Raw genomic sequence first — 25381 nt, forward strand, 5'->3', positions numbered from 1 at the left:
AGGAGAGGATCAACTAATGCAGTGATGGATCAAGAAGACAAGAAGGTGGAAGATAGGATCGATAAACTGGAAAAGGCCTTGCTAAGTGCGATCGAGAAATGCAATCCGCATGCTCCAGTGGAAAATGAGAAATCACCTGGTCAAGAGGAAAGGCAACTGCAACCATACTACAGTCAGCCCTGCGAAGGGGAGTGCCAAGCTCAAGCAAATTCGATGGGAAGTTGGAATCCCGATGGAAGTTGGAATCAAGGAAGACAGAGGGACGCTCCATGGAGGACTCACCCAAACTTCTGATGGACTGACCATGATCAAAGCCAGCCACCTCCCTTGCAGCTCACGAATTTTGCACACCCTCCGGAAAGGCAGTCCAATTGGTCAGGGAAGGGACAAGAAGGACAATTGCAGCTGGGATACAGGAATCATGATCAAGATAATTGGGGGAACAAAAATCAAAACAACCCAGGAAACTCCTATGTGCCACCTCACCAAAGGAATAACCAAGGAAATTTTCAGAATCCCCAACAGAAAAACCACGGGAATCAAGGGTCTGGTGGCCAGTACCACAATCAAGGGAAATTTTCCACAACCAATACAACAATCATCAAGGAAATTTTCGACAGAACCAAGGTCAAGGACAAAATTTTGGTCAATTCAACTTCAGACCACAACGGAGCTTGGATGACATGGTCCATGATTTGGTAAATTCACAGTAGTTCATGCAAGGTAACCTACATTCCAACAATGACATGGTGCACAAGTTACAAGATGCTCAGTCAGAGCAAAAAGCCGCCGTGGACATGATGGAAAAACAACTTTCCCAGATCGCAGTTTCTTTGAACGAGATGCGAGGGAATGAAGGCAAACTTCCTGCTACCGTCAAACCGCCAGACCGAGCAAATAGTAGTCAAATCACTTTCAGATCCGGGCGGGGTTACGAAGGGCCGACGTTGGGAACTGATGAGGAAGCGCCTATGCAAGCTAAAGAAGGGAAACAGAGTCAGAAACAGCAAGAGGGAGGCGCTGAACCGAGGGAGATCAGTGTTCAGAGAGACCTCCAGAAGGAAGATTTAGGGGGATCTCTACCTCGACCAAGGGACCCGTTCTTCCTAGACCCCGAACCTGAGGAAGCAAGTAGGGAAGGAAACAAAGCAGTTGATGAAACCCAGGCTGGTACTTCCACAAATGCAGTAAAGCGAGCAAAACCATTTCCATATCGAGGGGAGGCGAAGAAAAAAAAGGATGACACAGAGGATCTCATGGAGATTTTCAGCAAGTTGGAAATCAACTTGCCATTCTTGCAAGCCTTAAAAATGCCCACCTTCAGTAAGTTCATTAAGGAGTTTATTGCAGGGAAAACCAAGCTAGATGGGAAGATTGTGATTGGAGAAACTGTGTCTGCTGTGATTCAAAAAAGAAGGATGCCCTCAAAATGCACGGACCCAGGTATGTTTACATTACCCATTTCTTTAGGGGATATCAAGGTTGAGCATGCCATGTGTGATCTAGGGGCGTCAATAAATGTTTTGCCACTTTCAATCTATAAAAGGTTAACTGGGGTAAGAATGGTTGATACCAAGGTAGTGATCCAGCTAGCAGATAGAACTTGCATTTGCCCTGAAGGAGTGTTGGATAATATTATAGTCAAAGTGCATGAGCTTCTATATCCTGCTGATTTTTACGTGATCAAGATGAATGATAATAAGTCTGCTGAGTCTAGTGGGGTACTTTTGGGGAGGCCATTTTTGCGTACGGCTAAGACCATTATCGATGTGTTTGATGGAACAATTTGTTTGGACTATAATGGGGAAAAATATACCTTTAGCATAGATGAGGGGATGAAAAGACCTTTAGATGTTGAGAATCTCTATGCTATTGATGTTATTAACCCTTTAGTCCAAGAATATCTTGAGACAGAATTGATACAGGAACAAATCGACAACTCGGAGTTGAGCCATTCAATTGACAAAGAGGTTGTAGGGTGGTGTGCAGCAGTGAACACAGAGGAATTGACAGATGAAGAGCTCACAGAGGCCATTATGGAATTCTGCAGAAGCCCGGAATCAGCTAGGTCCAAGGGATGAGCTTATGTAGCCAGCTTGGAAAAATCTCCTGGGTCAAGGAAAGAGACTTCACCAGAAATTTCAGGAAAAAATCCCTTGCCCCAGGAGACGAATGGAACGAAAAAAGAGCTGAAAACACTCCCACCAGGTCTTAAGTACGCTTACTTGGAGGAGGACGAGACATTTCCAGTAATAGTCAACAGCAACTTGACCAAGGGACAAGAGAAGGAGTTGTTGGAGGTCATCAAAAGGAACAAGAAGGCAATAGGATGGACGCTCTCAGATTTAGTGGGAATAAGTCCGGATCTTTGCATGCACCACATCCGTCTAGAAGAAAGTGCAAAGGCTCATCGAGATGCAAAACGGAAGCTGAACCCAAACATGCGAGAGGAAGTCTTGAAGGAGGTATTGAAGTTGCTTGCTCTAGGAATCATTTACTCCATTCCTGACAGTGAGTGGGTCAGTCATGTCCATATGGTGCCAAAGAAGTCTGGGATACAAGTCATCAAAAATGAGAAGAATGAATTGGTACCCACCAGATTAGTGACAGGGTGGAGGATGTGCATCGACTACAGGAAGTTGAATGAAGCCACAAAGAAGGATCATTTTCCTTTACCTTTCATTGATCAGATGCTGGAGAGATTGGCAGGCAAACAGTATTTTTGTTTCCTTGACGGATACAGCGGATATTTCCAAATCTACGTTAATCCAGAGGATCAAGAGAAGACCACTTTCACGTGCCCTTTTGGTACATATGCATACCGAAGAATGCCATTTGGATTGTGTAATGCACTGGGGACTTTTCAACGATGAATGATGAGCATTTTTTCGGATCTGTTGGAAGTGTGCATTGAGATATTCATGGACGATTTCACCGTCTATGGGAACTCATTTGATGCTTGTTTAGCCAGCCTTGATCTAGTGTTGCAGAGATGTCAGGAAAAGCATTTAGTGTTGAACTTCGAGAAGTGCCACTTCATGGTGACTGAAGGCATTGTCCTAGGTCACGTGGTTTCTGAGAGGGGTATCCAGGTAGACAAGGCAAAGGTGGATGTGATATCAAAATTACCATACCCTACAAATCAAAAAGAGGTGAGAGGTTTCCTAGGCCATGCAGGGTTCTATAGGAGGTTCATAAAGGATTTTGCAAAAATCGCTCAACCACTCACTCGGTTGTTACAAAATGATTTTGAATTCGTCTTTGACGAAGGATGCGAAAGGGCGTTCCAGTTGCTTAAGGACAGGTTAGTGTCAGCACCAGTTATCAGGGCACCAGACTGGAACCATCCTTTCGAGATAATGTGTGATGCAAGCGATTTCGCCTTGGGAGCTGTCTTAGGACAAAAAATTGATGGAAAAAGCTATGTGATCTTCTATGCTTCCAAAACACTAAATCAAGCTCAGAAGAATTATGACACCACGGAGAAGGAAATGTTAGCCATCGTGTATGCCTTTGAAAAATTCCGACCCTACCTTCTTGGGTCAAAGGTTATAGTCTTCACGGATCACGCAGCAATAAAGTACTTACTGGCTAAGAAGGAGCCGAAGCCAAGGTTAATCCGTTGGGTGTTACTTTTACAAGAGTTTGATTGGGAAGTACGAGATAAAAGAGGAACGGAGAATAGGGTAGCAGATCATTTGAGCAGAATCTTCCAAGGAGAAACAGAAGAGGCCATACTCGATGCCTTTCCCGAGGAACATTTGTACCTTTTGGAGAAATTTCCTAGACCACCTGACTGGGAAGCAATTTTGGCCTTGACCGGTCTAGGGGAATCGGATAAAGGGAAGCGCACGCTGAATGCAGAACCGTGGTTTGCTGATCTAGCCAACTACTTGGTCACGGGAGAAATGCCGATTTCAGAAGAAGTTTCCCGGGCCCAGAGGATGAAGATTAGAAGCGAATCCAAATTTTATTTTTGGGATAATCCTTACCTGTGGAAAATGTGCTCAGATCAAGTGATTAGGCGCTGCATTCCTGAATGGGAACAAAGAGATGTGTTAAATCATTGCCACGCGTTAGCATGTGGAGGCCACTTTGGGCCAAGGAAAACAACGAGGAAGGTTCTCGACAGCGGATTTTATTGGCCAACATTGAATAAGGATGCTTTCGAATTCTGCCAGTGTTGTGAGAGATGCCAACAGACAGGGGGAATTTCAAGGAGAGATGAGATGCCACTGATCCCAGTGATCGTGTGCGAAATTTTTGATGTGTGGGGAATGGACTTTATGGGACCATTCCTGTCATCATGTGGGAATACTTACATATTGGTGGCAGTAGATTGTGTATCTAAGTGGATAGAAGCAAAGGCCGCCACAACTTGCGAATCGAAGGAGGTGGCAAAATTTCTCAAGGATAATATTTTCAATAGATACGGAATTCCCAAAGCCATCATCTCAGACCAAGGAACACATTTCTGTAATCGCACCATCGAGGCTTTGATGAAGAAATATGATGTACACCATCGAGTGTCAACTCCTTACCATCCTCAGTCTAATGGCTAGGCAGAGATTTCTAATCGCGAGATCAAGGCGATATTGGAGAAAACAGTTAATCCGTCAAGGAAAGACTGGAACAAAAGACTCGGGGACGCATTGTGGGCCTACAGAACTGCTTTTAAAACACCTATTGGAATGTCACCCTACAGACTTGTGTTTGGTAAGATGTGTCACTTGCCTGTAGGAATTGAACACAAGGCATACTGGGCAGTGAAGGAAATGAACATGAAGCCGATAGCATGCGAAGAAGAGAGGAAGTTGCAATTGCAAGAGTTGGAGGAACTTCGGCTGGAGTCGTTTGAGTCTGCCATGTGGTACAAAGAAAGAACGAAGTTATGGCACGATAAAAACCTCCGGGTCAAGGAACTTCATGTGGGACAGAAGGTGCTCCTTTTTCAGTCTCGGCTTAAGCTCATGCCAGGGAAATTGAAGTCTAAATGGATTGGCCCATGCACCATCGTTGGCATCCGAGCAAATGGAGCAGTGGAAATCCAGGGAAGTGCTCAAAACTCTGTTCCTTTCCTTGTAAACGGTCATAGAGTGAAAGTTTTTAGGGATAATTCTGAGTTGTGTGTAGTGGACGAGATTCCACTACACACACTCCCTATTATTGCCTAAAAAGACAGGAGTAATTTCCGATGAATTCCTGGGTCAAGGGGTAAGCTGATAATTTTGAAAATTCACAACTGAACCAGGGAATCTCGGAAATACAACATGTAAATAGTTTAATTTTTCTCTAAAAAAATAAAAAAGAAAAAAAGAAAAAAATGATGATAAAAAAATGTACTTATGTGTATATAATTTCGAAGCACCAGACTCCTAGGGGAACCCGTATTTTATGCCCTAACCTCGACCCAGGGGTCTGGAATCTTCAATTTTTATTTTGTAGGGCATGGTCGAGGGGATTCGCCAGGAGGAGAGCCTGAAGGAAGGAGTCAAGGAGGGAAAAGATATTTTGAATTTCAAATTCTGGCCGATAATTATGGGAGACGTACGGTTGCTTACATCACGCCTGCAACCGCACCATCTTTTCACCAGAAAAGGCAACCGTAGTCCTTCTCTCTCCACTCACTCCAAATTAGACAAAAATCGTGTTTGCTCTTCCTTCTCTCTTAATTCATCTTCTCTCTCTAAAAGACGGACGAAACCCTAACAACAAAATCGCCCAGTTCTTTTCGTTTTTTTTCAGATCTATACCGATGGATTCTACCAAGGGAACTGAGTATGACCCCACTTTGTTGGCTGAATTGACACAGAAGGTGGGAAGCATAGAGAAAGCGAAGGAGGTGTACGCCCTATTCGCCGCCAGTCTGATGTCGTCTGCGCTGAGTGTACCGTCACTGCCAATTCCGGCGGATTCGGCCGCGACACCGGCAAATCTCTCTGCAACAAGATCGCAAGTCGCTGAACCACCGCATGCAAAGGCCATTTCGCAAGTAGAGGAGAAAGAGGAGGTTTTACACAGACAATCGGAGGACGGTGAACAGATGACGAGACCTTGAAGGAGACAGAAGGTAATGTACCGGAGAACCCTAATCTTGAGGGTAGGGAAATGTATGAGGGGGAAACCCCTATTGCTGATGAAATTCTTGAGGGGGGAACCCCTATTGCTGTTGAAATATGTGAGGGGGAAACCCCTGTTGTATTTGAAGTTCGTGAGGGGGAAACCCCGGTTTCTGTTGAAATTGCTGAGGGGGAGACCCCTGTGTTTGAGAAGGCTGTTGAGGGGGAGACCCCTATGTTTGAAACAACTACTGAGGGGAAAACCCCTACTTTGGAGAGAATCGCTGAGGGGGAAACCCCTATTCCAGGAGATGTCAGGGGGGAGAACCCCATCTATATCGAGGGGGCAACCCCAATGTTGATTGGAGAGGGGGAAACCCCAGAAAAGCTGTTGGCGGAGTCGGATCTACATTCGACGGAGGTACCGGAGCCCGAGGAAGGGCTGAAATTGATCGTGGACCTGGTCGATGACCAGGTAGAGAGTGAGCCCAAGATTGATGAAAGGGCTGAAAGGAGGCGCACAAGGAGAAGCCTCCTTGACGAAGTTGATGACTTTATACCTGGAGCGACAGAGACAGAGGCGCGCTTGGCCAAGGAGAAAGCAAGAAAAGGAAAGGCGCCGGTGACTGCATCTACCCGGTCAAGGAAAGCTCCCTCCGTCCAGGAGGTCGAGGAGACCCTTTCCCCTGTGACCGAGGAACCCTTTGTCGAGGAGCACGACGAGCCCATCCCTGAGCCAAGCTATAACTCTGAGGAGGTTGAGGAAGAGCCAATTCCCGGACGCCCCGTGATTTGGCTGACTAAGAGCTTGTTGGAGGAGATGAGACAGTTTGACGACCAGAAAAGGATCGCGGTGTACAAGGAACGATGCAGCGCAGGGAAGATGGCCAAGTCGGGGAAACAGTATAGCAAGAGGGAACTCAAGATGATTGCATGTGATAAAGAATTCTGCGCCTATATCCAAGCAATAGGGTTTGAGTGGCTGTTGCAGTACAGCCAAGAGAGGGTACCGGTGGACCTAGCAAGGGAGTTTTTCTCCACTTTTCGTTTGAAGAATACCACAGACCTGGACGCGGATTCTATCACATTCAGGCTTTTCAATCAAGAGCACGAGTTGAGCATTAGGGAGTGGTCCCTACGGATGAGGTTGTTCACTAAGGAAGAAGATGAAGAGGGGGCTTGGAACGACAGGATGGTGGGGATGCCAAAGAACACACCTGGGTTCAAAGTCCAGACAGCATGGGAACTGGTCACGCACTCTAAATCAGGGGCGTTTAAATCCAGCTACTCCAAAGCCTCCCACATCGAAGATCGGATCCTCCGCTTTGCTCAAACATTTATCAGTTACAATTTGATGGGCAGTGCGAATTCAGCCCTCACTACTACCGATCTCTACTTCACTTGGTGCATGGCGGAGGGTGTTAAGGTGCACCTCAGATATTGGATGGCGCAGGCGTGCCACCAGATGACGAGCAACCCGGGGCGTCATATGTACACCTGCCACCTCATCGGCGCTTACCTCCAGAGGAATCTAGAAATGAGAATTGCCAAGGCCGCCCCGTTAGTAGTCATGTGCGACCCCCCAGAGGTGTTTAGTGTTGATTACTTCTTCAACAAGGGGTTGCTACAGACTCAAGGCACCAAAACTCTCTTCTATTCATTGGGAGACAAGGTGAAGGCAGAGCCAGAGGAAGCCGAAGAGGCCATGCCAAGTGAAGAGATCGAGGAGCTGCGGAAGGAAGTCCAGGACATGAAAAAGGAGATGCAGATAATGCGGAAGGATATGATGAAGGAACTCGGTGGGATAAGGAACGAATTGATGGGAAATCGGGAGGCAGTGCAGACCCTGAGGGGAAATATTGCTGATTTGGCAGTAAAATGTGCCAAACGGAATGATAGGATGACGGAAGCGGTGGAGCTTCCAATGAAAATGTTGAAGTGGATGCAGCAGACGCTCCCCTTGACCCAGTTGAGGACAACTCCTGGGTCCAGCAGTGAAGTCAGACAGCCCACCCATAGCAGTCCCTTCGTCAAGCGACCACAGCAGTCGCTTCAGATGATCTCCCCGACCATTCCCGTGCAAGTTCTAGCCCCACCAAAATCAAAATTGATCGTGAGAAAGTCAGTACCGGAAATCCCAGAGCAGAAGGAAGAAGAGTTGGAGCAGCCAGCTAGGAAGAAGGTGAAAGCGACCCGCCCCGGACTCCCACCCCAGTCTGGCTCCCGAGGGAGCCAGCCCCAGAAATGATCAAACATCTCTTGACCAAGTAACTTTTATTTTTCGTTCTTTTCGTTTTTTTTATTGTCTACCTGTTATATATGTGTTTAACATTTTTTATATCTTCTCCAACTTAGCCCACTGCGTGGTCTAAGTGTGAGAAGTTTGTGTTTTCTGTTGTTTTATTTGTTTTCCTATGTTTTTTCTGTGTCTTTATCCCACTTAGCCCATTGCTTGGTCTAAGTGTGAGAAGTTTTATGATTTTGGTTTTGCATTGATCTCTCTGTTCCCCCCTTCACGACGATGGCTTAGGGACAAGCTTGAGTGAAGTGGGAGGGGGAGAGGAGTCAATGCATTACCCGTATTGCATGTTAAGAGTCTGTTAGTTTTAAGTGTTGTCACATGAGCCAGTGGATTTAATACGGCATGATTCCCTTAGTGAAAGTAATTGAAGATAGGAGGCATTTCAACTTAGAAGCTTTTTCCTTAAATGAGCCTAGTTAATTTGAATGAAGCAAGAATGACGGAGAATGCCTCTACTTACTTAGTTGTGAAGCCCTACTATATAGTGAGTTATAAACCTCAGATAACTTTGAGCTAACAAATGTTTAAGGGCCACCACTGAATGCTTAGGGAAGAAGAGCTATGAAGGAGAAAAAAAAAGGGGGGGGGGGATTGGGTTATGGAGGTATAAGCTGGACAAAGTCCAAATGTTGAAAAAAAAAGAGAAAAAAAGAAAAAAAAAGATGGAGGTATAAGCTGGACGAAGTCCAGAGGGGGGAATGATCTAAAACAGGAATAATAATAGCCTGACCCAGGAATGAGAAACTCTCATAACCCAACGCTTCAGTGGTGTAGCATTAACTTAAGAGAGAATCGATTCTAACATCCCTGGTGAGGAATGAGTGACCGAGTGAACCTAACAATTGGGTAAGTAGAAAGCTATCTTGACAAGCTGACAGATTGACTAGGTAAAGGAAGGGAAAGGGCCTATTTGGAGGAGTGCAAACTATTGGAATGACCTTAATCTTGTGGGGACAGATGCCTAAAAATTAAAACTAGCTCATGTATATATGTGTTTTGCGTGTTTGTGTGATTTTCTTATATTTCTTAGTTTTTCTTGTGTCTAGGTCTAGGAGTCGGTCAAGAGATAACCTCGCTTGAAATTTGCCTTACTCTTTTTCTTTTCTTGTCTTTATACTTGAGGACAAGTATGGTTTAAGTGTGAGCAGTTTGATAAGGCTAATTTCATGCATCGGTATGCGCAAAAAAATGTTATAATTTGCTGGGTCTAACACGTTTCCTAAGCCAGGTGTGTGAAGAAAAGCGCTAGATCAAGGAAGTAAGGAAGGAGATGGTCTAGCGAGAGAAAAGAGTGAAAATGAGCAGAATTTACAAAGAAAAGTGGCGTGACAGAGGAGTCTACAGCTGAGGGCAACAAAGTCATTATCAATACCTCGCTGGGCCCACCTAAAACGCCTATATATAGAGAAGAGCATGCAACGCAGAGCAGATAGTTTTTCACTCTTCTTAGCTCATACAATTTTTACACACACTTGGGAATGGTTCTGGGGTAATCGTGATAGGGGGGGTACTTTCTAAAGATTTCGTGTTTGGTAACACCGTCCTAGTGAGGGCGAAGATACAATTGCTTTTAATTTCAGTTGTTTTTGCTAGTTTCCACCGTCGAACTTCACTTTTGGGAGTCGACTTTGATGTTGATGATGTTTAACTACTTTTACGTTCATGGATCTGAGTTTAGCTGTTTAATTTCAAGTTATTTTGCTTAGATCTCTCTGCTGTTAGCGTAATTCTTAAATTGCTATGTCGATCTCTGTTTATTTCGTTATTGAGGTGTTTGATGTGGAATTTGGTGACAGATCTGTGGTTGATTGAGTGTTCGGAGCTTAAATTTGTAAAATCTGACGTGATGGAGAATTTCTTCTGTTCGGAGTTCGTGTCAGACGCTTGGATCCGGAGTGGATTTAGCGTCTGAAGTTGGTTTTGGCGTGTGAAAGAAACAGTAGTTGATAGACTTGTTTTATTTCCTCTTGTTTTCTATTTCACTTCGTCTAGGTATGCAGATCTGTTAAGTTCTTCGTTATTTATGCATAGATTTGATTTCAAGTTAGTAGCCCTGTTTTTTATTTGCTTATGTGTTTTCTCAAGAAGTTTTATGCGAATTTGGTTGTAGAAGACGATGTCACTCTCAGTTAGTACGAGAGTTAGTTATTCTGCCACTTTCTAGTCGTACTCTGCTTTTTAGATGTGGTCCCACCGTAGAATTATCTCCTAGGTCTAGTTGTTATTTCTAAGATTCCCAAGTCAAGTTAATTTTAATTTTCCTCAACCCAAGAAAATGCGTGGCAGCAGCCAACACCAAAAACACTCCCAAATCCTTGATTTCGAGTCTTACACATCCTTCTCTGTGGGATCGATCCCTACTTCCCTATACTAGGTTTAGTAAAGTGGTTGAGGGTTTTTTTTGAAGAAGGGGAAGTACTTGTGTGCCCGACGACCGGGATTCCGCATGACCACGAGTTCCTAGACCAAGTGATCTAGTGGACTTGCTGGATCTAGGGAACCTGCTATTTCCTTGTTTGAATATTGCAACACGCACTGCACACACTACACTTGTACCATTCCCGTAGATTCAGTATCCTACGTTCGAACTTGTTTGAAAAATTTTATGAAGCAAAACATCAATCCCACCTCTATGCATGAGTTTGTTCTTCATGATTTCTTATTCTTATTTGAGGACACATAAGAGTCTAAGTTTGGGGGAGTTAACAAACTCGTATTTTAGTGTCATGATTGGTGTGTTGATATGCTTAATTGTTGAGTTTTTGTGCTCAAAATGGTTATTTCCAGCCAAATACTATATGTTTTGGAGTTCACGTGTTTGTTGAGTGTTTTAGGCAAAATAGGCAAAAAAAAATGGGGTGAAACAGGGTCTCACCCGACCGGGTGAGGTTTTGTGCAGAAAAGCCACCCGACCGGGTGGAATTTAAAAGCCTTGGAGAGTCCAGAGAGCTCGGAAGAAGTCCCACCCGGTCGGGTGATTTTACAATACAACAATTGTACCCGGCCGGGTGGAGCAATTTGGCCTGTGCGACTCTAGAGAGTACCGAAATATTCCCACCCGGCCGGGTGATTTTACAGTACAATAATTCCACCCGGCCGGGTACGTATTTCTGGCGATTTTCTATTTGGAAACGCGATTTTTTGGAAAAAGGGAGATAAGAAAGAAAAGCTAGGGCAACTCTACTCATTCTCTACCGCCGTAAAACACACAAACCATCTCTCTCAAGCACTCTTGGAAGAAGATTGAATATTCAAGCTTCAATTCCTCCGCCAATTGTACTCCGTATCATGTTTTCCATTGTATTCTTTAGTTTAGATTTGTTTTCTTCCATGAATATAAATAGCTAAATTTCTTTTATGTAGAATTCTTGGTGAAGATGCATTGATTCATAGTTTTAATCCAATTGATTTTGTTTTATCTAGCTCTTGTGATTGTTTGGTTTATTCCTGTGCTTTTTCCTGTCAATTGTTTGATCACCAATTGGTAGTGTTAGGGTTTCTTAGAGTAATCGGGAGGTGAAATAATTAATCTTGAAAGAGGAATAATTCACACCTTAATTCAATAAAACTCGGGAGAGTTGAGATTCTGAGTGGGTCTTTAATCTAATTGATCTATTGGGAGTTAAGTCTAAGAATTAGAAGGGGACTTCAATTGTTACACTTAATCTGCGGATTTCTCACCTTGGGAAAGGGTTAAATTTATATCTGTGATTGATTCAGCAATTCTAGAGACTTTAAATGGTAATTTATTTTCAATTGGGTTAGGCTATGAGTTGTGCATCGGATCCTTGAATTCTGCATATTTCTTCATCTCTGTCTGCAACTTGCTTCTTTGTTCTCGTGTTTAAGTATTTTATTTCAATCTCTGAATTTATATGCTTTCAGTAGTTGATAGTTTCAAAACCAAAATTGATCGTCTGGATAGTAGTCGAAATTGGTTCGTGGTACTTAGGTTTACACTTAATTTTCTCTGTGGGATACGATATACTCTTGCTTGCTATTTGCTACAATAACCATGTACACTTGCAGGTATTATTTGGGTAAAAATAAAGTTGAGTCAATTGTTCAATGCAATATATTAGTAAATCAATCCCTATATATTTCGTCAGAGGAAAGGTTAAAAATGGTCTTAAACATATGCCCAATTTATGATTTTGGTCATATACTTTATCTTTTGAATTTTGGCATCTTGAACTGTTGAACATTTCAACTCGGATCACAATTGGTTCTACACTAACATTTCCGTCAATTTTTAAACGTTTTTAATCTGATTTTGACCGATTTTTAAACAGTTTTAACCCGAATGAGACTGTTAAAACCGCCAAAATCGATAAAAATCGGGTTAAAACCGTTTAAAAATTGACAGAAATGTTAATATAGGACCAATTATAATCCAAGTTAAAAGATTCAGGATAAAAAAAATTAAAAGATAAAATATAGAACCAAAATCGTATAGACATAGGACTAGTTTTCGCTCTTACTCCTTCCGTTCTAAATTAGTACATCTAACAGAGGATGCAATCACATTGATTATTGCGACAACAATAGTGGCATAAATTAAAGGCAGAGCACATGCAAAAGGCAACTCTTGATGGTGCGAAGAGGGAACCCTATCTTTTGTGCCAGAAATAGGCGTAACAAATTTATTCAAGTTAGCTACGTGTTGCCAATTCCCGAGTGCATCAGCTCATTTCAATTCGTACGTGGAATAATCCCCGCTCTTCGCGGACCCCACTCTACTGCTTTGTGGTTTCACTTTTACTCCAACTCCCTAGTGCATCAGTCCAAATAGTCCGATTCAACCGTGTTTGTTTAGCTTACCTTGCGCAATCATCTGATACGGCAGTTAAGCACAAAATTTAAGAAATTTGTAGGAGTTATAGGTAAAGGAAATAAGTTGAGTTAAAAAGAGAGATTAATTTTTCATTATTTACAAAAAATTACTCAACTGTCATGAGATTATCTGAACATATATAACATTACTAATTTACAAATAAATAAACATTATTCACAATTAACTACATAACAAAGCAACAAAAATGTAGGGCAGGTTACATTCATAAAACCAATTACTTTAATTATATGAAAATCAATGTCACACTTTATGTGCACTACAGTATTATTTATGTTTACTCTATTCCTTAAAAATTAGTAGTATGTTATGGGAATGATATAAGGAAAAAAAATAATTATAAATAATGTTAATGGACTTGTGTGATGAATTTTGTTAAGATAATAGTATTGTTTTACAGAGAAAATTATAGTAGTAGGAGTAGAACGTAATATTGTTCGATGGTAAAAATGTTTTTGCATCTAAATTTCTTTTGACCAATAATTTATAATTGGATTCAGTGAAATGAATATTTTATGTAATTAGTAATTAATTAAAAAATCTGGTTTGTAATCATTTGATATTTGGGTGAGATCGAATCAAAGTCCCAACCCGCCGGCATTCGCATCTCACACCTATAAATACATACCCCAAATTATTGTTGAGTTTGCCAGTTTCAATAAGACTACCAAAATTCCAAAGACTCCCTAGAATCCCCAACAATGGCTGCGTACGCATCTCGCAGATCCAACGGACCAATCCTGGGATCCACCTCCTATTCCGCCAGAATCAACCCGCCTTCCCCCATAGACATTTACAACCGCTCGCAAAACCGGTCCATCTCCATCACCACCCGAGTCGATAAAAAACCGGCTGCCGGCCCGAAGCGCGCGTGCATGTGCTCGCCCACGAACCACCCCGGTTCGTTCCGGTGCAGCCTGCACAAATCAGTCGCGACCAAGCCCCAAACGCCGCCGTCCGGCAGGCTCAACATGAGGCGCTCCGCCATGAAGAATTCTCTGGTCCGGATTGGCGCCGTCGAAGGGGAATGGGTTCGGAGAGCGCTCGCCGCTTTGATTCGGCCGTCGTCCCATCAGCAGCGCCGCCGCGCCGAGTTCAGGCGCCGCCCGACCCGCCTCTCCGTCGGGTCCTAGCCCGATGTTGTATTCTGAGGCTGCTGAGCGGCGGCTATGACGGCGTCGGACCTTTTTTTGGTAGTCCGGTGGCCGGTGATCCCGATATTCTATTTCGTTATTGAATTAGTTAAATTATACCAGAATTAAATTCTAGTTTCTAATCAACTATCCTATTGTTCTGTTATATCAATGGGATCAATATTATTGTTTTTCATTTCAGGAGAAAAGAACATATTTTTAATTTTAAATTAATTAATATAATGACCGGTAATTAATTAATTACAACCACAACTATTTTATATTTTAAATTTAAACGGCGGTGGAACATAAACACATTTATATTTTGGAGTAAAGATGTGTTGAACCTGCCTTGATCTTACTTGATTCTAAAATATGGAGATCCATATTGAAAATTTGAACCATGGATTCCGTTGCCCAATTATTCGTTCCTAATAATTTCAATTTTCAAGAGACGGTAGTAGTTAATTAGATCATTCCCTAAATTGTCTTGGGAGAAATTGGATAAAATATTGAAATTACAGTAGCGAGTTTGCTAGCTAGCATTGTTTATGGGCTGTCGATTAATGATAACATTATTTGCAAATAGCATTTTATCTTTTCTGACTGCTATTGCTTTTTGTAGAGGTGATGTGACATTAGTGCATATCTATATCTATATGCTTAATGAACTGTTGATAAGATAAGGTTGCGAAAGCGAAAGGCCACTAGAGTTGGTCAAGTAAGAGACGAAAAATTCAACGTTGCATCTTTATTATCATTAGGTATTTTAAATTCAATGTATATATGATATGCTGAAGTTCATAGGCATAAATCAGTGAATCGAGTCCGTCCATATAAGTAAAGCACACGCATCATGTATCCACGTGGCACATTATTTAGTTTTTTAATTAATTAGAGCATAGTTCATTGTAGGGTTTATATGGTCCAATGAACTGTATGGTCCAGTGAAGTGTATCAGTATGAATCTGAATTTCAACGACATATTCCAAGTACCCAAAGTAGCGATATGATATATCTCCATAAAAAGGAAATGTTGCATGTTCAAAATTCACTATACACCAGTACATAGTAATTTGTTCAATGCTAGGTGAATCTTCTCTTGAGGCACAACGGTGGATTCTTTTGTATATTACTTACTCTATTATTTGTGTGATTTTATTCTTTAGATACATGACACAAACTAGAACCGCCCTTAAGTGTCTATTTTATTCACTTTTTTTTTAACATTTTGTAAAACTCATTCCTATTCAAATTGAGATATTTATTAATGGCATGCGAAAAGAGTAGTATTTAGCAAGGCCGGTCCTTAATACTAGTAACTGCTCCAAAGGGATTAATAAGAGACTCAATCTAATCCAATTTATTCCAACATAATCCGTTGTCGACACGGACAATAACTTAAAAAAGGAAGTTGTGATTAGGTGAGGTGGGTGCCTCACGGTATTGTCAGCCACTATTGTATTGATAATTGAAGAGATGATGATCAAGTTGTGGTGATGTGGGTTCCATTTCGATTTTTATGGTTATGACCATCAATTTCTCAAGGACTAATTTTAAAGTCCTATACAATTAAGTTCATTTAACTACCATGCTAATATTGTAGGAGTATATTAAATAACATCTTTATAAAATCTCAAATTACATTATTATATGATCGAAACCCACGATCGACGAATCTATGTCTAATAAAATATGAAAATCCAGCAACATAATTCACAAATTTGGTTGATGAGTTGATATATAACATCTACGGCAATCCATGTGATGATGTATTAGTATTAGATAAACCTGACAACTTGAAACAGCTTTTGATTGCGATTTTGTTCCTTTCCAAATCAAACATATGATATCTAATTTTATGCACATATCTTTTACTACTATCTTTTAGCAGCGCCTAATGCTTACAAATTCAATACTATTATTAGATGCATGCATCATGCTTGCGTGCTCTACTTTAGCATTTACTTTATTTAATGAATAATACCACTATGGTACTTCGACGGAGTTCATCTTACATCTAATTTAATTAACTGGTGAGTTTTTGCTTTCTTATTTATATGAATCCCAAGGATTTAGAATGTTTGGATGGATTAAGGGTGATCCAGACACAGTCCTCCGTGCTAATTAGGATGCATGAATAAAAGTTCGGTTACTTTAAAAATTACTCCCTCCGTTCCATTTTAGGAGTCCCGGTTGAATTTAGCACGGGTATTAAGAAATGTGAAGAAAAGTTGGTGAAAAAAGATAGTGGAATGTGGGTACTATTTTTTTATATTAGTTTTATAATAAAATGTGAGTAAGAAAAGGTTAGTGGAATATGGGGCATAATACTATTTATGGAATATTCTAACTGAGACTCCTAAAGTGTGATACCTAAAAATGGTAAACCGGAACATCTAAAGTGGGACGGAGGGAGCAGTACATAACTTTAGATTGCAATACAAAAAATTGCTAAGAAATTTATCCGGGGAGTTTAAGAGGTTCCATTTTAAGCAAAAGAAAAGATAGTATGCTGGAAAAACTAATTTTCAGAAATAGTACTACAATATATAGTAATAATAACTAATTCCTTTTACGTTCAACAAGCTGGAATAGCTCAGTTGGTTAGAGCGTGTGGCTGTTAACCACAAGGTCGGAGGTTCAAGCCCTCCTTCTAGCGGTTTTTTTAACTCTTTGTTTAATTGGGAGAATATTTTATTATGAGTATTAAAACTTACTAATTTTTATTTGATAACATTAAATATTGACACTAAATTTTATGAGTGCGAATAAAGATTGTCTCCTAATGAATCAAACTAATATTCATATTAAATATATTCAATGATACAAAATATGAATAAAATGACATAAATTATGTATCCCAATTTAGATCTCGATATATTAGTATAATATTACTCACTTTGTGCGTACGTTTAGTTCCCCCCAACTAAGTCTTAAGTCTTAACTTATCAGCTAACATTAGGTTTTATGCACTTGATCCGAAATTGGGACGTGAGAACACTTGGATATAGTGTATCTGTTTTAATACGGAGTAATAACTAATAGATTATAATTAATAATAATATATTGAAAAATAGAGTTAATAAATTTTGATGAGGAGTATAGTTGAATTCAATTTTAAAATACATGCATTTGTACACAAATTTTTCCTTAATGTATTACTACTAGAAGACAAATACTTATATTTCAGGTTCATTAATATTGCAACATAAAGTTATTTTAAAGATTTGTAGTAGCAGATTAAAAATACTCTTTCAAAGCTGCACTTTGAAATGATTTTTTTTTATTATTATTTTGTAAAGTATTCTGTCAAAGATCAAAATCTTGCTTGTTGAAGTTAATCACCGCAACTCATATTTTCTACTAGCAGTATATTTTTGGATGTCGTTCATTGAATATATGTAACCTCAGCAGTAGTTAAGATTAGTTAAATCATATATTAAGATAATATTACAAAATTCTAAAATAAAAGAAAAAAAGTAATCTGGTAAGAAATTTGAATGAACGATGTCAAACGGTCCTCCTGCAATCTTGGAGCACAGAGAAATGCGGTCCCTCATTTTCCTTTTTGTCCCTTCATAACCTTCTTCACAAAATTTTCGCTCTGTTGCTGCTTCACCATTTTCATTTGCTTCAAAAAAATCTAAGTAAAAAATTTACCTTTTCTCGTATCTCTGCAACCGCATGATCTCGTTCCACAAACCAACAAATTTCTTGATTTTCCATGAAAATCACAAGAAACTTTTGAAAGGTTTGAATAAGAGTGCGCGCGTTTTTGCAGATAATTATTCCCTCTCAAGGGAAAAAAAGGTGACCAAAAAAAAACACAGAGAAAAGATTGTATCTTTGTTATCTTCGTGTATGTTACATCAAACCCAACACTTGGTTATTTTGTGGGATTCCGGAGCCTTAATCTCAGCTTTCTGGGGTAAGGATTGAGTTCTTAACATTGTACATTTACTTTATTTAATTTGGGTATTAGGTTTTTGCCCTAATTTGGATTGATGCATTTCAAGAATCTTGTCTCAATCAAATTATTAGGGTTAGGGGAAATATCGAATTTGGGAATTGCTAGAGGTTAGTGTTTAAATTTTGGTTTCACGATGGAGAACCAAAGTGAAAGAGACAAGGGCGTTCATGGCGATAAATGGCGAGAGCTAATTGCGAGGCATAATATCCAGAGACCTTATAATAGCCATAGACCTTATGATATAGATACAGTTGCATTCATGTCCATGGCTCAGAAACTGAAAGAGGATGGCAATAGGCTTTTCCAAAAGAGGGATTATGGGGGTGCCATCTTAAAATATGAGAAATCGATCAAGTTGCTCCCGGACTTCCACGCGGATATGGCGTATCTCAGGAGCAACATGGCCGAATGCTATATGCAGTTGGGCGTTCCTGACTATCCGAGGGCGATACACGAGTGTCACTTGGCTCTTATGGTCATCCCCAACTACTGCAAGGCCCTCTTGAAGAGAGCTAGGTGTCATGAGGCTTTGCAGAGGCCTGATTTGGCACTTAGGGATATTAGATTAGTGTTGAGGTCGGAGCCGAACAATCTCATGGCTTGTGAGATTGAGGAGAGGTTGAGGAGAGTGTTTGAGAGGCAGGGGTCGAGGCTTTGCGATATCCCCGTTGATTTGGTTCCAACGCCTGATTACACTGATTCGCCTTCTTCAAGTTCGAGTGAGAGCAGGGGAGGTTATAATGAGAGAGAGTTGAAGGGAAAATTTGAGGAACGAACTGCTAGTTCGATCTTTATTAGGGCGCCTGCTAGTAGTCGAGCTGAGAAGAATTCGGAAGACAAGGTGGTTGTTGAGGTAGAGAAACTTAGGAGTAGTGAAGAGGAGGAGCTGAAGAGAACAGTGAAGTTAGTGTTTAAGGAAGACATTAGATGGACTCAGATTCCTGTCAAGTGCGATATTTTGAAGCTGAGGCAGATCATTGCTGAGCGATTTCCTTCCTCAAAGGCCGTCATGATCAAGTATAAGGATCAAGAAGGAGATATGGTGACAATCAGCACTACTGAGGAGATGAGGCTGGTTGAATCGTCTGCAGATGATGCCTCGATAAAGCTTCATGTTATTGAAGTCAGCCCAGATCAAGATCCGTTGTTTAGGAAGTTGAGGCAGGAAAAGATGGAGAAGAAGCAGGCGAGCACAAGTGGAAAGGAGGCGAAATCAAAGGAGATGACGCGTAGTGAATCAAGTTGTATCAGTGATTGGATAATTCAGTTTGCTCAGTTCTTCAAGAACCATGTTGGTTTTGACATTGATGCTTACATAGATCTCCATGAGCTGGGAGTGAAGCTTTACTCGGAAGCAATGGAAGAGACGGTCACTAGTGACGAGGCTCAAGGCCTTTTCACTGTTGCTGCAGATAAGTTCCAAGAGCTGGCTGCTTTAGCCATGTTCAATTGGGGCAATGTCCACATGTCCAGGGCGAGGAAGAAAGTGTACTTCACGGATGATTCGTCCAGGCAATCTGTGCTCGAACAAATCAAGACTGCTTTTGATTACGCGCAGAAGGAGTTCAGCATAGCAGGAAAGAGATATGAAGAGGCTTTGAAAATCAAACCAAATTTCTATGAGGCTGTTCTAGCCAACGGGCAGGGGCAGTTTGAGCAAGCAAAGCTTTCTTGGTATTATGCTGTCGCGACAGAGGCAAATATAGAGTCGTGGCCTTCGGGAGAAGTTCTTATGCTTTACAACAATGCAGAGGAAAACATGGAGAAGGGAATGCAGATGTGGGAAGACCTGCAAGAGCAGCGTATGGCTGAGCTCCACAAGGAGAATAACATTGAAAGTTTATTGCAGAGAATGAATCTCGATAACTTGTTCAAACTGGTATCCGCAGACGAACTGGAGGAACAGGCTAACAACATTAGATCCCAGATATTCGTATTGTGGGGTACCATGTTGTACGAAAGATCGGTCATGGAATACAAACTAGGACTTCCTGTTTGGCAAGAATGTTTGGAGGTCTCTGTTGAGAAATTTGAACAAGCTGGAGCTTCTTCGGCTGACATTGCTGTCATGATCAAGAACCATTGCTCTAATGACACAGGATTGGAATGTAATGTACAACTATTATCATCTTACAGTGAGAAAAATTCTTCCTTTCGTGGATTCTTAATAGTTTACCTATTTTTACTCCGTTCCAGGTTGTGGTTTCAACATCGATGAGATAGTACAAGCATGGAACGAAATGTATGAAGCGAAAAAATGGCAGAGAAACATCTCTTCCTTCCGATTGGAGCCACTTCTCCGAAGACGTGTTTCAAAACTTTATACTGCCCTCGAAAGTGCATAAAAGAATGTGTCCACAGAAAGTATAACATATTACTCAACTGAACAGCTTCATTGGGCGGCTTATATCTCATACATCGAGAGTAAGAGCTTTCATCCATCTTGGCCCTTTTTTGTGCTATTTACTGAAATATGCAGAGCTTAGAAACATGCTACTATCAAATGTTGATCATACTTAAGGGATTTCAGTGAATAAAAACTTGCATGATTAGGTCTTAATTATAGATTAAATCTTACTCAACCATTCAACAAAAGTAAATTTGTATTTTAATGGCAACATTACATATTTAGCTAACTGTTTTATGGTGTGGTTATATTTGCATCTATACATTTACATGTTTATTGATGTTCATTTGCAAAGGTCTTTGTTCATTGTCCAGGAACAGAACGTTGATCGTGCTCGTTTTGGGTAATGAGAGCAAGATGCGACGACAGAGTGAAGCCTAAAAGTGTTGCAGAGATCAAGTGATGCTTTTTTTGCTAAGAGCATTGCATTAATTAAAATTGATTTTTTTAATGCTTTCGGTGTTATATACGTTTCTCTGCATTTCCAGTGGGGAATTATCATAGACTGTGCTTCTCTATCAGACTTGATGTCTGTTTCATGTATAGAGGTCATTCCGAATCATGACATTTTTTCTGTATATTTAAAATATGCATCTTATTTTTCATTTCTTGTCTCAATATTGGCTTGGACCTCCATTCCAATTAGTCCAAGTTCAAGTAGAGAATATTACTCCTTATAGACATTGAATGAGTCTAGTTTATTTAATATGCGGTGATAGAGAAACATTAACCAAAGGAAATGTTGTAGAGGCGCATGACACAATTTTGGAAGGTGGGAATTTTAAGCGAATACGGATTTGAGATGTTTTTTTTTAATCAAGGACATAAAATGGGGTTAACCCTAATTTCTTTATTGACAATTCTAAGTATAATTTTGAGTTTGAGGTAATAAACTAAACAAACAAAATACTAGTATATAACTCGACAAAAATAAAGTGTAGAGATTTAAAAAAAAAAAAAACTTAAATATCTTTAACCGAAGACTAAACAAGAAGCACACACTATATCTGATTTGATTGTATGATTCATAGGCCCAATAAGTTACATAAAGTCCAAACCACGGTATTGTTTGTTTAGCCCAAACTTGCAACTTTAAAGACTATATATATAGAAATTGTTCACGCGATTTGTGTTGCAACTACAGTCTACAAACATCGCAGTGAGCAGAGAGAGAAGAGAGAACAGAGGAAAACCCTAGGCGCCATGGCTGATGAAGATTATGATATGGATGGAGGGTTCGTAAACGTTTCGATTTTTTTCAATTTTCTACTCATCCTAAATGAACCAAAAACATTTATCAATCAAAATTAGGGTTTTATTAAGCTTACGAAAAATAAACTAAATTAAATAACCCAAACGTTTTGATATTCAATAGGTACGAGGATGAGCCACCGGAGCCCGAGCTCGATGTGAGTTCTAACTCTGTATTTTTGTTAATCACTTTTCTCTGATTACATAAATAATTGTAATAACCGATTATGTTGGTTTTACCATGTTTTTTGCAGGAAGGAGCAGAGGTTGAGGAGGATGACGCAGCTGAGGACATACCGGACGCCCTTGAAGGCGAGGGAGAGGAGAAACAGGAACAGGAGGGGGTGGAACGCCCGCGGAAAACGTCCAAGTATATGACCAAGTATGAGCGGGCGAGGATTTTGGGCACGCGGGCGCTGCAGATTAGGTTCGCCTTTCTAGGGTTTTTTGAGTTCTTAGCGTGTGCAAATTTATTTTTTTTGCGATAATTAAGTGACATTTGTGTGTGTTCATTGGCAGCATGAATGCTCCTGTGATGGTAGAATTGGAGGGTGAAACTGATCCTCTAGAGGTAAGGTTATGCATATGATATGTAGTTAATTATTCTTTTGGTTTGATTTATTATGATTTGAATTTGAATTAAATTTGGATAAGTATTCAAAACTGAATTATGATATAGGTTAAGTTAAAGTACCCATAATTGAAGAAGTGAGTTGGAATATTCACAAATAGTTTAAGATTAAGGTTAGGGAAGATATAGCATAAGTAGTGATTTTGAAGATGAAAATAAATTGTGGCAAAGTGAAATTCTGTTGACATCCAGCTTATGTGAGACAGTTGAAGTCCAATTAATAGGTTGGGGATTTTTACCATTTTCAACAAGAGAAGGACTGCATCTTCTTTTGTTCTACTCAAACTTTACATATCCCTAGATTGTAGTGTTGTAATATTGTCATTTTTTAAAGCAAGCCCCTGTTGTTGTTTTTTCTTTTTGCTGTTAGTTGATATTCTGGTTTTGAGTTTGTAAGATAATTAATCCTGACTGATAAAAAGTTAGGATAGAGTTATTAGACTGTTGTAAGAGTGTCTCATGAGAAGATTATCATATTGCTACAGATTTCTGTTGTAATATGGTTGTTTCGCAAGGCAAGTTTCTGTTGCTTTTTTTACTGTTATTAGACACTCGCAAACCAGTTTCAGTCTCTGGTCCTTGTTTTCTGTTAGTCTCTGTTTGAGGTTGATTTAACATGTAAGAAGAATTCAAAAGCTTGAATTGTGATGCTGTTTGTCTGGTGGCAATGTGGTAGCAGTTTTTTCAATCTTTTCCCTGGCCGTCTTTCTGGAGAGCATCACAATGTTCTATAATAAAATTGTTCTGAAGTTCTTTTTACTTAGATATTTACCTGACTTTGTGCTACACATAGATTCCTGAAGCTTTACAGTATGTATATCATATTTAATTCACAGTTTTATCTCTTAATTGCTCACCAGGATTTATATGAGTTGTTATGATAGGGTGCATATCAAATTAATGACACATGATTGTTAAAAGCAAATCATAACTGTGATAAATATAGTTCACTGCTATTTTTTACTAGTAAGTGTTATGATGGTCTGAATGTGTTTCTCCTTTTTAAAGTGATGAACATTGCTAATTTGGTTTTGATGTATGTTGTCCATTCTACATTCAGATTGCAATGAAAGAGTTGCGAGAGCGAAAAATACCTTTCACAATCCGTCGTTATCTCCCTGATGGAAGGCAAGATTCTTTTTATTTTAGCAGAAGTTCATCCTCCTTACCTTTCTTCGGTTTTAGTTATTAATTGTCTAATCTTAATGGGATAACTGCAGCTATGAAGATTGGGGGGTTGATGAATTAATCGTTGAGGACTCCTGGAAAAGGCAAGTTGGAGGCGACTGAAACAACTGTTCATCTGTAAAGATATTTGGGGTCTGTTTTTTGAATCGAAGCAGGAACAAAACATGTGATTGAACCAAATCTAAGCCGTGAGGAGATATTGATGTCTGTTATTAACCTAATCTATCTTCAAATTGATGTTTGAAACTTTACCAGCTATCCTACTAAGGAATGTTAACTCTTGATTTTCAGATGAATCTAAAAGACATCAGTACATCTTAGGTTCTTGGGTTTTTTATTACTGTTCTATAGGATTAGGAGAATTTTATTATTTGAGGGATCATTGCGTTAATAGTTATCAATTGTATTAATTGAGGGATCGCATAACAAGGTTTAATTGAAGAAAATATGCATGTTCCTGTGAAAAAAGTTCGTTGAGTTTCTTAGGATGTTATTATGTGAATCAACAGATATTAAGATGATATACTAATTAATGCATTAAACTATAAAAAAGGTGATCTAGTCCAAACTTTAAGAAAATTTAAATATTAAATATTATAATATCAGTATAAATAAATATGATCTAATTTAAATTAAAAATTATCTACAAAGTGAAAATAACCTGATTTTTAGCTAAATTGAGAAATGAGATGCAATATGGGCTGATCATTTAGCTAAATTGAGAAATGAGATGCAATGTGGGCCACTAATCCACAAGATTAACAAAATGTCAACAAATACCACATTATGTCAATAAGGGGGTATAATTGTCTTTTCATTAAATTGTGTTTGAAATCATTTTCTAAAATCCTCTCTAAAACTCTAGCTGCAAAGTCTTCAAATCTTCAACATTCATATCTTCAAATCTTCAACATTCAAATGTTCAAATCTTCGAATCTTCAAATCTCTTCAAATCTTCAACATTCAATAAAATAACACTTATTAAAATGTCAACAACTAAAAAATACTAACACTTACAATTCACATATCAATACCGAGAATATCAAATGTCAACAACTCGTATTAAAATGTCAACAACTAACAAATAACACTTACAATTCACATATCAATATCGAGAATATCGAATGTCAACAACTCGTATTAAAATGTCAACAACTAACAAATAACACTTATAATTCACATATCAATACCGAGAATATCGAATGTCAACTACTTAAAAATAACACTTATAATTCACAAATTGAAAAAATCACAATTCGCGCTTCTAATCAAATTAGCATTTCAATCTCCCAACGCTATGCGAAAACACAAAATTAGATGAAGCAGCATACTTAATTTGCTCTTCTAATCAAATTAGTTTTGAATTGTGAATTAATATAACCAAATGACTAATTTCTGTTTTTTCAAAATTCAGTGAAAACAAATCAAACAGTTGAAATTTCAAATTAAAAAAATCCTAATTCACGCTTCTAGTCAAATTAGCTAACGAAAACATAAAATTAGATGAAGCAACTTGATTAGCTCTTCTAATGATATTATCATCTGAAATTCGACAAAAAAAAAGTGAATCAGAGCGAGAGAGGAA

General features: G+C 39.5%; 3 protein-coding genes and 1 non-coding gene across 5 annotated transcripts; all 4 read left to right on the forward strand.

Annotated features, from left to right (window-relative positions):
* Positions 1 to 13914: 13914 nt before the first annotated feature.
* LOC125189271 (uncharacterized) lies at positions 13915 to 14346 on the forward strand. Its single transcript, XM_048086564.1, has one exon. It carries the CDS (start codon positions 13915 to 13917, stop codon positions 14344 to 14346), a length of 432 nt encoding a protein of 143 aa, XP_047942521.1.
* Positions 14347 to 16934: 2588 nt separating this feature from the next.
* Positions 16935 to 17008, forward strand: TRNAN-GUU (transfer RNA asparagine (anticodon GUU)). Its single transcript has one exon. It is a non-coding gene; the product is annotated as a tRNA-Asn (tRNA).
* A 912-nt stretch (positions 17009 to 17920) lies between these two features.
* LOC125187797 (protein PHOX1-like) lies at positions 17921 to 21331 on the forward strand. Of its 2 annotated transcripts, none has more exons than XM_048084437.2 (3): positions 17921 to 20427; positions 20516 to 20743; positions 21022 to 21331. In XM_048084437.2, exons 1-2 carry the CDS (start codon positions 18453 to 18455, stop codon positions 20662 to 20664), a joined length of 2124 nt encoding a protein of 707 aa, XP_047940394.1. In that variant the 5' UTR covers positions 17921 to 18452; the 3' UTR covers positions 20665 to 20743; positions 21022 to 21331. The 2 variants fall into 2 exon arrangements, with proteins under 2 accessions (XP_047940394.1, XP_047940392.1); XM_048084435.2 differs by having other exon boundaries at positions 21041 to 21331.
* A 502-nt stretch (positions 21332 to 21833) lies between these two features.
* On the forward strand, positions 21834 to 24116 carry LOC125186257 (DNA-directed RNA polymerases II, IV and V subunit 6A-like). The gene is made up of 6 exons (XM_048082609.2): positions 21834 to 21961; positions 22102 to 22135; positions 22232 to 22404; positions 22497 to 22548; positions 23669 to 23736; positions 23829 to 24116. Exons 1-6 carry the CDS (start codon positions 21930 to 21932, stop codon positions 23896 to 23898), a joined length of 429 nt encoding a protein of 142 aa, XP_047938566.1. The 5' UTR covers positions 21834 to 21929; the 3' UTR covers positions 23899 to 24116.
* Positions 24117 to 25381: the final 1265 nt, after the last annotated feature.

This window comes from Salvia hispanica, chromosome 5 (assembly GCF_029641045.1).
Source record: "Salvia hispanica isolate PSC_SH4W2 chromosome 5, Shi_PSC_v1, whole genome shotgun sequence".
Classification (NCBI taxonomy): domain Eukaryota; kingdom Viridiplantae; phylum Streptophyta; class Magnoliopsida; order Lamiales; family Lamiaceae; genus Salvia; species Salvia hispanica.

Excerpts from the sequence above, each read along its gene's own strand:
- LOC125186257 (XM_048082609.2), top strand. The coding sequence starts at position 21,930 with ATGGCTGATGAAGATTATGATATGGATGGAGG. Across the intron at positions 21,962-22,101 it reads GATTATGATATGGATGGAGG|GTACGAGGATGAGCCACCGG; the intron begins GTTCGTAAACGT and ends GATATTCAATAG. Across the intron at positions 22,405-22,496 it reads ACGCGGGCGCTGCAGATTAG|CATGAATGCTCCTGTGATGG; the intron begins GTTCGCCTTTCT and ends GTTCATTGGCAG.
- LOC125189271 (XM_048086564.1), top strand. The coding sequence starts at position 13,915 with ATGGCTGCGTACGCATCTCGCAGATCCAACGGACCAATCCTGGGATCC.
- LOC125187797 (XM_048084437.2), top strand. The coding sequence starts at position 18,453 with ATGGAGAACCAAAGTGAAAGAGACAAGGGCGTTCATGGCGATAAATGG. Across the intron at positions 20,428-20,515 it reads TAATGACACAGGATTGGAAT|GTTGTGGTTTCAACATCGAT; the intron begins GTAATGTACAAC and ends ACTCCGTTCCAG.